The 12,975-nt window shown below is 41.3% G+C and overlaps 1 protein-coding gene across 1 annotated transcript in view; it reads right to left on the bottom strand.

Moving 5' to 3' along the window:
* Positions 1-415: 415 nt before the first annotated feature.
* trarg1a (trafficking regulator of GLUT4 (SLC2A4) 1a) overlaps positions 416-12,975 on the bottom strand; it is a 29,548-nt gene continuing 16,988 nt past the window's right edge. Inside the window, exon 4 of the mRNA XM_072243000.1 lies at positions 416-1,414. Coding sequence (XP_072099101.1) covers positions 1,404-1,414 — 11 coding nt within the window. The 3' untranslated portion in view covers positions 416-1,403. The remainder of the gene's footprint in view (positions 1,415-12,975) is intronic.

Below are 12,975 nucleotides of genomic sequence, written 5' to 3' on the forward strand. Positions count from 1 at the left end.
GAAGTAAATGAGGATGGGGTGGGTCGTTGCTTTGTTGCTGCTTGTGTGTGGGGGCAAGTAGGGGGGTCTTTGGGGTTCTAATGTTTTTACTGTCACTCATTCTTTGAAGTACCCTTCTGTTTTTGTGGATGTCTATGAAGAACAAGAATTTCATGTTGTATATTGTATACATTCTCCGATATTAAATGGAACTATGGAACTGTACTACTCCATGCAAAATCCTTAACATACACAATTGATTTAATTCCAGATTTCTGCATTACTGATGGTGTTCATGTCAATATCTCTAGAATTCTTCAATAAATGAGCATATATTTAACTTAAGTAGCTCCAAAATCAATTCCATACTACCACCCCCCCCCCCCCGCCAAACTGCTATAAATGTTAGATTTCTGAACTATTGTTCAGGCCGACCTCCGAAGCAAAATGAATCGGATGGAAAAAAATTGATTCTTCCGCAATCATTTCTCAGCTTCAAAAAGTGCTTCCTTTTAAAATGAGAAAGAATTATTTTTTAATCAATTGGATCCTTGAATTGCAATTTTGAATTTAATCATCTTCCAATAGATTGCCAAGCAAATAATGGTCCTGCAGGCTGGAGATTACTTTGCCAGGGGAATCAATCATCTTGCGACAATCAAAGAGCAAATTATAAGGTGCGGAAATATTTAAACAACACTCATTCGTTTGGTGAATATAGCCACCGAATCGAGGAGAATACAACATTAAACACCATGACTAGTAAGTCCACACCCACAGATCTCTCATTCTCTTTAGTTAACCATAATATGTTCACTTTTCACATGCAAGTAGTAATTTTTTTTCATCAAAAGTACAAAATCCTGCAATTTACCAAAACTACTGCTGCCACCTAAGTAACCAAGTGTATAAATGTTGGTTCCATTCTCAGCTTCTTTTCATCCACCTCTTTTCCAGTGCAAGTTATACTGGCAAGTTTTGGCTTTGGAATCCCATTGATTTCTACATTAGACCAAAATCACAGTGCGCACTTGGGCGAGTTTTTGTGTGGTAACATGGAAAAGGGTTTAGAATCATATTCTCTGAACTGGTGAGAAGTTTCTCTGCGTTCAGGTGCATGCACAAGTGCTATTCCTAACAAGGATCCCACAGGGCTCTCCTCTTTTCAAGTACCTAAGTGGAATTGGCTGATTAGCTTTGAAATCTGTTGTCGGATGGCAACTTAAGAGTTTCCAGCTCTCATTATGCTGAGGTGAAAGTGATGCACATTTGAGCTAAATTGGGACAGCTTGGTGGCTCCTGGTGAAGATCCTCCATCTTGTTCTGGAATTGGTAAACTGGATTTTTCCTTAAAGAGATGGACTGCACCTCACTAAGTCCATAAAGAAATTAATCCCAGATGCTCTTGTAGTCTTGCAGGTTGTCTACATGCCAACTGAAAGAAATGAAGAGGACATAAGAGGTTAATCAAATGCATCCAGGATAATTTGTTTACAAGTATTTTGCAGGCACTGCCCATCCAGCAAACTGCCTTTTCTAAAATTTCCCATCTGCAAAGCACCATAGCGCTATTAAAACAAAAACTTCAAGCCATTTGAAAGTCTCTTCCCTCAGGCAGTGTATCTGATCAACCATTCTAGTTAGCCACCCTATCCCTCTCTATCTATTACCTCAGTCACTGCACTGCACTGTAAACCATAAGACCATAAGGTATGGGAGCAGAGTTAGGCCATTTGGACCATCAAGTCCTCTGTCATTTCATCACCATCTCATCCATTTTTCCTCTCAGCCCCAATCTCCTGCTTTCACCCCGTATCCCTTCTTGCCCTGACCAATGAAGAATCTATCAAACTCTGCCTTAAATATACATAAAGACTTGGCCTCCACAGCTGCTTGTGGCAACACTTTGAACCACTTTTTAAAATGCTGTTTCCGTTGTAAATACATGCTGGTATTTATGCACATTTTATCCCATTTCTGTAGTTTAACCTTGAACTTTATTTTTATATAATCCTTTATTCTCATAATAGTTGAATGATTTTTTAGCATATTGTGCCCTGACAAATTCCTAATACACTTAAATGTACATGGCAAATAAAGTTGATCCTTGATCCTTCCTGTTAGTTTCCTTCATTACAGTAGTGATGAGCCACAAAAGGTACCTATTTAATTATAAATCAATTAGAGACATCCTATGAGGGATGTGAAAGATGAAATACATATCCCATCTGTTTAGATTTTATACTGAATGATAATGTTAAACTACTCATGTTAGCGTTTTGACAGCATGGTGGTTCTGTGACAGAATTAGTAATCCACATGTTCATTTTATTGTCAAATGTACAATACAACTCTGATGTTTGTCTTCTCCAGATAGCCATTAAATACAGAAAGACCAGGGTGTTGATGAAAGAACAGGCAGCAACTTCCCCCATCCAGCAGAAAAAAGAAAAGAAACACAACTCACAGACCCCAAAATCCACCCACCACCCCCACCCCTGCTTGCCGCAGCAAAAAACAGCCACAATAACAATCACCGACCCCCTACATGTAACAATCCCTGTAACATAGGTTCCCGAGACTAAATGCACCTCAGGGGCCACGAAATTTAAATTCGTAGTCATGAGAGACTCTGCGGATGCTGGAAATCCAGAACAACACACACTAAGTGCTGGAGGAACTCAGGAGATTAAGCGGCATCGCTGAAGAGGAATAAACAGTCAATGTTTCAGGATGTGACCCTTCAGAGCCCTGATGATAGCTCTTGGTGCAAAATGTCAATCAACTGTTTATTCCTCTCCACAAATGTTACCTGACCTGCTGTGTTCCTCCAGCATTTCTGCACGAATTTAAATTCATATAATGGCTCGAAAGTCTGAAACAAAAAGCCAAGGGTTATGGGACTGTCATTAAAAGAACTACCTGGTTCTCTCATACCTATTTGGAAAAAACAAATCCACTATTCTTACATGGTCGATTAGTGATTCCAGACTTTCAGCGATATGGCTGAAGCTTAGTAGCCTCTGAAATAGCTGAAAATGCTACTTCAAGGGATAGTTTAGAACAGGAAGAACAATATTGACAACACACACACCATAAATGATTACATAAAAGTAAATTTATTGATAGATATCACAGATCTGGTTTATTATATATTGTTATAAGTTGGCAGTTTGAAGGGAGGAAGATCTCGCACTGTTGTCTGTGAGGAATTTATACATTCTCCCCATGAACTCTCAAGCTTGCTCCAAATGCTCCAGTTTTCATCCAGATTCCAAAGGCGTATTACTTTAGGTCGTGGGCATGCTATGTAGTGCTGGAAGCATGGCAAAAATTGCGAGCTGCACCCAGCAAATCCTCGGACTGTGTTGGTTATCAGATCAGAATCAGGTTTAATATCACCAGCATATGTCATGAAACTGTGGCAGCAGAACAATGCAAAACACAATAACTATAGAAAAAGAAATCGGAATGTATATTAAATAGTTAAATTCAAATAAATAGTGCGAATAACAATTTTTTTTAAAAGTAGTGAGGTAGTGTTCATGGGTTCAATATCCATTCAGAAATTGGATGGCAGAGGGGAAGAAGCTCTTCCTGAATCATTGAGTGTGTGTCTTCAGGCTTCTGTACCTCCTTCCTGACGGTAACAATGAGAAGAGGACAATGTGTCATTGATTCAAATGACACATTTCACTGTATGTTTTGATGTTTTAATGTACATGTGACAAAGTTAATCGTTAGAATCTCTTCTTTGCATTCATTTGGTGGTGTGGAGAAGGATGAAGACCCTGTCAGAATAGTAAAATGACTTTGAGAAGTCCAACAATCCAATACTCCCATTGGTGCCACTTTGGCCCAGTCACCAATCTTGCCCCTCTGTTTAAACCTGTTGTGCATTGTCCTTAGGAAGTGACAGAATGTGAGCCATGGCAAGTTTGATTAAAAGCAGATACAGGCGTAGAACGCAGCTCCATGGACTATTTTCATCAAGGAATGGGGAGAGGAGCTTGAGAAGCCTGCCAAAGAGATGAGATGGCCTCAAACCCTGCAAATATTAAGGGGTTTTCCGTTTCATGCAGTTATATAATCCCCAGGCATGTGAGTGGTTAATGTCACAACATGGAATCCTGCCCCTTTGAAAGCATGGTACCAGCACACAGGAACTTTATAAAATCCTGTTAAAATGAAATGTTGGATAAATAAAATGAACTTGGTGGGTCAAAGGACTGGACCTTGGATTCACTTGAAGAAAACTCATTTAGCTTTCACATACCACCAGTTCCAGTGACATGAGATCATAACAAAAAAAAACAGACCAATATTAATTAGATAAATATTGTTGAGTTATATGGCATCACGGATAGCCATCCACATGTACAGTCTTGGTTCTATACTAAGAGTAAAACCTTAAAGAAAATCTCCAGCTCTGACAGAGTCTCCAGCTGAACTCTGCTGAAACTTTTATTTCTCGCCCCACAGATGTAATTTGAGCTGCAGCTTCCAGCATTTTCTGTTTCCTTCTGGATGGCTAGTATCTGCAGGGTCCTTTCTTTTTGTTTTTCACTTGCAAATTAACCTACACAAGTTACACTCAGATTAAGAAACAACTGTACGTGTGTGTGAGTGTATGTGTTTGCATGTGTGTGTGAAAGAGAGGGAGAGAGCACAGTGCAGACTCTTTGGCTTAAGATATTGTGCCGACCTTTTAACTTAAGGTAAGATCAATCTAACCCGTCCTCCTACATAGCCCTCCGTTTTTTTCATCATCCACATCACTACTAAAGAGTTTCTAAATGGCTCTTATGCAGGGATTTCCACCCTGGTGTCCATGGACTCCTTGGTTAATGGTAGTGGTCCATGGGCTAAAAATAGGTTGGGAACCCCTGCCCAAATGTATCTGCCTCTACCACCACCCTTGGGGAAGGGAGGGAGAGAGAGATTTTAAAATTACTAAGAAAGCCAGATGCATTTTGTGTGTATCAAGTGGAAGGTTTGGATCAGCTTTGTGCCAAAGCAGTTCTATGGTTTTAGATGTGCTTTCTCCGGTATTAGCTTCTGAAGTGCCATTATCTCAAACGTAATTAAGAAAATGTATTGTGTTACATCAGAATTAATGGAATAAAGTACTTTAATGGTCCATATTACATCCTCCTTTAAATGTGATGAGAAACGTTGCATTGTCTCGCCTCTGAGAAAGGATTCAACATCTGGTGTCTTCATGGAGAGCTGCCATTTTGAGTGTCATGAATATTAAGAGGAGCTGAAATGATGAATCTTACGCCTCTGCTTCTGTCTGAATCTCGGTGAACTGTGCCAAACATCAGCCCCCTTGCCATGTCTGTATTGCTGATCCCTGCTCAAGTGGAACATTTAGTGTCAGTTAAGACGTGCCAACAGCGCAGAATGAAATTTTGATTGATGAGGTGGTCTCTCATAACGCAGACCCGTGAAGTCTCCATTATGACATCTCCAATATCTGCCTGCTGCTCTGTGGGGCTGATTTAAGTCAATCGTGTTTTAAGTATTTTGATCCAGAGTGCGGTAAGTGAAGTAATGGAAATCCCCAGGCAACACGCACAACATGCAGGAGGAGCTCAGATCAGACAGCATTGATGGAGGGGAATAAGCAGTCAAGCTGAAACCCTGCATCAGGACTGGAAAGGAAGGGGGAAAAAGCCAGAATAGGAAGGTGGGAGAGTAGAAAGAGTACAAGCAGGCAGGTGATAAGTGAAACCAGGTGAGGGAAGATTAACATCCTTTAACATCTCCCGGACGATGCTGAGGATATTCTACGAGCCTGTGGTGGCCAGTGCTATCATGTTTGCTGTTGTGTGCTGGGGCAGCAGGCTGAGGGTAGCAGACACCAATAGAATCAACAAACCCATTCGTAAGGGCGGTGATGTTGTGGGGATGGAACTGGACTCTCGGACAGTGGTGTCTGAAAAGAGGATGCTGTCCAAGTTGCATGCCACCTTGGACAATGTCTCCCATCCACTACACAGGAGTGTAGGCACAGGAGTACATTCAGCCAGAGACTCATTCCACCGAGATGCAACACAGAGTGTCATAGGAAGTCATTCCTGCCTGTGGCCATCAAACTTTACAGCTCCTCCCTTGGAGGATCAGACACCCTGAGCCAATAGGCTGGTCCTGGTCTTATTTCCTGGCATAATTTACATATTACTATTTAACTATTTATGGTTTTATTACTACTTAATTATTTATGGTGCAACTGTAAAGAAAACCAATTTCCCCCGGGATCAATAAAGTATGACTATGACTATTAAAGTAAGAAGTTGGGAAGTGATAGGCAGAAAAGGTAAAAGGCTGAAGAAGAATGGAAACTCCCACCCAAAAATGGCACATAAATGTAACAAACTTCTTTCTGTAGGAATAATAATTCTGGATAAATAAACCAACAACATCTGCTTCTCCCAGGCCAAAAACACCAAGAATTGAAGTTCAATTACCCCCAGAAAGTGCCACATCCTCTGCAAAGGCAGCATTTCTTCCAGGTTCTGTTATGGTCAGAGGTTAGCAAGGAGGACCGAGGATAAACTGTAACAGGCTCACCGAGTCATGGGAATCTCAAGCCCTTGGTCAGCCAAAATGGAGAATGGAACATCGGGATGATGTTGGAAACACATAGAATTCCTATAATATTCACCATTCCAGCACCTCCTGCCACAGGGTGCTGAGTGCACATTGGCCATTTCAGATCTCCACAGATTTGGAGTGAAAACAAGTCATCCTTGACTCTGAGGTCCTGCCCAGCAGCGACTACAATCCAACTGCAACCTTTCTTCTCCTCACAATTAGTAAAGCACAAAACATTTGAAATATTCAATAAAATGCAGCAACGCAGCAGCCCCTGTGTTTGTTAGGTTTGCCCCTGCCTGCTTAATTTCTGTGTAGTGCAAACTCTTCCAAGTATGAGCGATAAATGGAACAGTGGCTATGAGATATCGATCTGTCTAAGCAGCATCAGCACCAGTCTGTCTCGTTATCCAGACTGCAAATTATTCACTCAGAGTCTGCACCAGGAAGTATAATGTAGAATAGATTCAAATGTTCCAGATACAGCTGACAAAATAGAGAGAGATTAAACGTAAGAGATAATAAAGAGATGACATCCAGGTAAACAGACTCATGTAGCACAAAGCCTCACTCACACTAAACATATATGAAATCAGGGTTTGAACCCAAATGGACTATAGTTGCAGTTTATTAAGGACCCCCATCACCCAGAACATGCTCTCTTCTCATTGCTACCATCAGGAAGGAGATACAGAAAGCCTGAAGGCACACACTCAACGATTCAAGAACAGCTTTTTCCCCTCTGCCATCCAATTTCCAAATGGACATTGAACCCATGCACTCTTGCTCACTATGTTTTTTGAACTACTTATTTAATATATATACTTAATGTATTTCAAATTTTTTCTATTATGTATTGCAATGAACTGCTGCCACAAAGACAACAAATTTCACCATATATACTGATAAATTAAATAATTAGTTCAAGAAAGAAGTGAGATAGTGTTGTCTAATCCTTTGATTCTTGAGAAACAAGCCAAATTTTAAAAATTCATTTTAAAATTCATGAATCACAATTAAAACAATAATCATAAAACTCTGTACTATTGAATTTTTTTTTCAGTGTCAGAGTAATTGTTTACAGTAATGAAGCTCTACCTTATGATCAAAAGGGAAATTTAGACTAAAATGGGCTATTCTGGAAACACTCAACAAATCAGGAGCACTTGTGGGAAGAGAAAGAAGAGTCAACTTTTCAGGCTGCAGGTCTCTTATCAGTCCTGGTGCTGTGTAACCTTCTGTGTGCTTCCAATTTTCTTTTAAAGCACCATTTCTAACATTTGTAGTTTATTGATTTTCACTTCCTGGCTTCCCAGAGTGAGTTGAATTTGCAGGCACCGCAGAGTTCACAGGCACTGAGTCAGGTGGGGGAAACTATCAGTGGAGAGGTATATCCCAAACTAAATTACCAGAGTTGTATTATTTTTGCCTTTAGCTGTACTTTGGCCTGCCTAATGTTCCACCATCTTTGCTTAAATGCTGTTGATGCCATTGTCAACTTAGCAGTAAATCCTGGCCCAATGTCTTTTGATCTATGGCCAAAAGGAACGACGTGGTAGAGTAGTGGTTCGTGTAATGTTGTGACCTGGGTTCAATTCCCAGCATTGTGTGTAAGGAGTTTATACATTAATCCGGCGACCAGGTGGGTTTCCTGTGGGTGTTCTATACAAACCTACAGACAGTGGTGAGAACTGAATCCCGATAGCTGGCACAATGAAGTGTGACTATATTACCTTTGCTGCTCCATTATTAGAAATCTGAAATAAGGAAATGCCATGGATAGAGGTTGTGATAAAAGTTTTCAAGTTTGCTGCTGTAGCCCGAATCAAGGGGGTGATGAATCAGCATTTTGCAGGGAGACTGAAAACCTGGCTGAGTGCTGCCGCAACAACAACTTCTTTCTTTCTCAATGTCAACAGGACCAAGGAGCTGATTACTGACTTCAGGAAAAGGAAACCAGAGGCCCATGCGCCAGTCTTTGTCAGGGGATCGGAGGTGGAGAGGGTCAGTAACTTTAGATTCCTCAGTGCTTTTATCCAAGGCCCCGCACGCAAGTTCAATTACAAAGAAAGCCCAGCAGCACTGTGAAGGACCTTAGGAACGTGCTGAGTTTGTAAAAGATGCCTCATAAATGCTAAGATTTTGTTTGCATTTGTGTTGACGAGCTTGCTAATGAATCTGTTATTCTTACTTCACTGTCCCCACAGATCAGGCAGGGATTAGAAAAAACCTGTTCAAAACAACTTCCAAACCAGTACACATTAGGTAAGACTGGCACAATGCTCAACAGAAGTGCAAAATTCAATATCAAACCAACTATTTTTGGAGCAACACACACAAAATGCTGGAGGAACTCAGCAGGTCAGGTAGCATCTATGGTGGGGAACAAGCAGTCAACATTTTGGGCTGAGACCCTTCATCAGGACTGGAAAGGAAGGGGGGGAAAGTCTGGATAAAAAGGTCATCATCATCATGTGCTGCGTCGTATGATGTGGCTGATCAAGATAAGGGAGGGAAAAGAGTAGAAGCTAGCAGGTGATAAGCGAGGCCTGGTGAGAGTGAAGGTGGGTGAGCGAAAGGGGAAGGAGTGAAAAGCTGGGAGGTGTTAGGTAGAAGAGGTAAAGGACTGAAGACTAAGGAATCTGATAGGAGAGGACAGTGGAGAAAGGGAAGGAGAGGAGAACCAGAGGGGGCTAATGGGCAGGTGAGGAGAAGGAGTAAGAGGGAAGCCAGTTGGGGAATGGAAAAAGAGAGAAAGAGATAAGGAAGGAGGGAGGGATTTTTAATTATCTTCTAAGATGTTGCTGACAGTAGTCAGATACATTGCTTTGCTGTCTTTAGATGCTTTGGTACTTTTACTTTTGGTTCTTTTGCTAATCTCCCTCAATGATACACTGAGCTAGTGATGTGCATCAAGAAATTCACATCATACAGTACCATTAATATTGAGGTTTAATTCCAGTTATATATCTGCAGTGCCCTGAGATCTTTAAATGTTTCATTAATTATAGTCACATATACTGCACGTTTGGATTAAGGAAACACAGGAAAGCTCTCCAACAGTCATTCATAAATGGTTGTTGGTGCTTGTGGCAAGACCAGTATTTACTGCCCATCCCTAAATGCCCTGAGATTGTTGTAGACTCATATAGTATGAAGAGAGATCCTTCGGCCACCAAATCCATGTCCTCCATCAGACACCTGAGGTCTATGCAAGTGCCAGCCTCAACTATTTGTAGTAATTTACTGAAATGACTATTTCAAAGGGTATTGCTGGGTCTAGTACACAAAAGGCTCCATCCTCCAGACCTTCATAATCCATATAACAGAAGTGTGGGCACTTTCGTCAAAGAATATAACACTGCTTAAATTATACTGGTATTTAGAATTTGATAAGATTAACTGGTCAGTGGAAAACTTTGCCACTTAATCTAATCCCACATTATTTATTACATTTGCAGAGGTTATTGCGTCCATTAAGTCAATCCAGCTCTCAAAGCAATCTAATCTAATCTACCCCATTTATCCCCAGTAACTTCTCCCGCGTGTCCATCAACTCTGCCTATCTACAGTAGAGGTAATTAGCAGTTACAGATTTATCCTTTGTGATGTCAGAGGAAATTACAGCATTTAGTTACAACCCCAGCACTCATACGAATAACTTGCAAACTCCACACAGACAGCACCGGAGATCAGGGTTGAGCTCAGATCACCAGAGCTTGCAACCTGGCACTGAGGTCAACAAGACAACAGTTACAGAGCCCTGTTATTTATTCTGCCTTGTCTCGAAACACCTGAATAACTGGGGGTTGTGGTTCCACAGGGATGGGATAGGATGTTCCAGCACTTTGACCAGATGGTTTGATAATGTAACTGCTCTGGCCACAACCACATGAAACTGCAGAGTTGTGGACACAGCTCTGCATATCACAGAAACTCCCCTTGCTTTCATCGACTCTGCCTATCCATCTCATTGTCCAGGAAAGCAGCCAGCATAATCAAAGACCACACCCACCTTGGATTTTCTCTCATCTCCCCTCTCCCACCGGGCAGAAGGTGGAAAAGCCTTAAAGCATGAGCCACCAGGCTCAAGGACAGCTTCTACCTGGCTGTCATAGGACTATTTAATGTTCCCTAATACCTGACCTCCCAATCTATCTCATTTGGTCTTGCACCTTGCTGTTTACCATGCACTGCACTTTGTACCCGTTAACTTTTTTCTGTATTGTTATTGTTTTACCTTGTTCCATCTCAAAGCACTGTGTGATATCTGATCTGTATAAACAGAATGCAAGACAAGGTTTTTTACTGTATCTCAGTATATGTCACAATTACCATAGAAACCATAGAAACTACAGCACAGAGAACAGGCCTTTTGGCCCTTCTTGGCTGTGCTGAACCATTTTCTGCCTAGTCCCACTGACCTGCACACAGACCATATCCCTCCATACACCTCCCATCCATGTATCTGTCCAATTTATTCTTAAATGTTAAAAAAAACCCCGCATTTACCACCTCGTCTGGCAGTTCATTCCATACTCCCACCACTCTCTGTGTGAAGAAGCCCCCCTAATGTTCCCTTTAAACTTTTCCCCCCTCACCCTTGACCCATGTCCTCTGGTTTTTTTCTCCCCTTGCCTCAGTGGAAAAAGCCTGCTTGCATTCACTCTATCTATACCCATCATAATTTTATATACCTCTATCAAATCTCCCCTCATTCTTCTACGCTCCAGGGAATAAAGACCTAACCTATTCAACCTTTCTCTGTAACTCAGTTTCTCAAGTCCCGGCAACATCCTTGTAAACCTTCTCTGCACTCTTTCAACCTTATTTATATCCTTCCTGTAATTTGGTGACCAAAACTGAACACAATACTCCAGATTCGGCCTCACCAATGCCTTATACAACCTCATCATAACATTCCAGCTCTTATACTCAATACTTTGATTATTAAAGGCCAATGTACCAAAAGCTCTCTTTACAACCCTATCTACCTGTGACGCCACTTTTAGGGAATTTTGTATCTGTATTCCCAGATCCCTCTGTTCCACTGCACTCCTCAGTGCCTTACCATTAACCCTGTATGTTCTACCTTGGTTTGTCCTTCCAACGTGTAATACCTCACACTTGTCAGTATTAAACCCCATCTGCCATTTTTTAGCCCATTTTTCCAGCTGGTCCAAGTCCCTCTGCAGGCTCTGAAAACCTTCCTCACTGTCTACTACACCTTCAATCTTTGTATCATCAGCAAATTTGCTGATCCAATTTACCACATTATCATCCAGATCATTCATATAGATGACAAATAACAATGGACCCAGCACTGATCCCTGTGGCACACCACTAGTCACAGGCCTCCACTCGGAGAAGCAATTCTCTACTACCACTCTTTGGCTTCTTCCATTGAGCCAATATCTAATCCAATTTATCACCTCTCCATGTATACCTAGCAACTGAATTTTCCTAACTAACCTCCCATGCGGGACCTTGTCAAAGGCCTTACTGAAATCCATGTAGACAATATCCACTGCCTTCCCTTCATCCACTTTCCTGGTAACCTCCTTGAAAAACTCCAATAGATCGGTCAAACATGACCTACCACACACAAAGCCATGTTGACTCTCCCTAATAAGTCCCTGTCTATCGAAATGCTTGTAGATTCTGTCTCTTAGTACTCCCTCCAATAACTTACCTACTACCGACATTAAACTTACTGGCCTATAATTTCCTGGATTACTTTTCAACCCTTTTTTAAACAATGGAACAACATGAGCCACTCTCCAATCCTCCTGCACCTCACCTGTAGACAGCGACATTTTAAATATTTCTGCCAGGGCCCCTGCAATTTCAACACTAGTCTCCTTCAAGGTCCGAGGGAACACTCTGTCAGGTCCCGGGGATTTATCCACTTTAATTTTCCTCAAGACAGCAAGGACTAATTCCAATTGCAATTCCAAACATTAGGAGATGTGGACCAGGGGTCACCAAAATGCCTGTTTTAGGTGAAGAAGACCTATTTCCTCTTATTAAGGATGCCAGTGCTCTTAACAATAGTCCAACAGTTTCATCATCACTGCGATCAATATTAGCTTATCATTCTGGACTTGATTTGGTTGAGTTTAAATTCACATTAGTGGGATTATATTTTAGACCACCCAACAGTCAGTGGGAATTAGAGGAGCAAATAAATAGAGATTGCAGACTGTCGCAAGAAACATTGGGTAATAACAGTAGGTGATTTTAACTTTCCACTTAATGACTGGGACTTCCATACTGTAAAAGGGCTAGAAAGGATAGAGTTTGTCAAGTGGGTTCAAGATTTGAACACATGTCTCCTAATCAACAGATTTTAAAAGTGATTAACTTCACCACTGCTTTATCATTTTCTGTCATTCT

Source organism: Mobula birostris, chromosome 25 (genome assembly GCF_030028105.1).
Source record: "Mobula birostris isolate sMobBir1 chromosome 25, sMobBir1.hap1, whole genome shotgun sequence".
Taxonomy (NCBI): Eukaryota; Metazoa; Chordata; class Chondrichthyes; order Myliobatiformes; family Myliobatidae; genus Mobula; species Mobula birostris.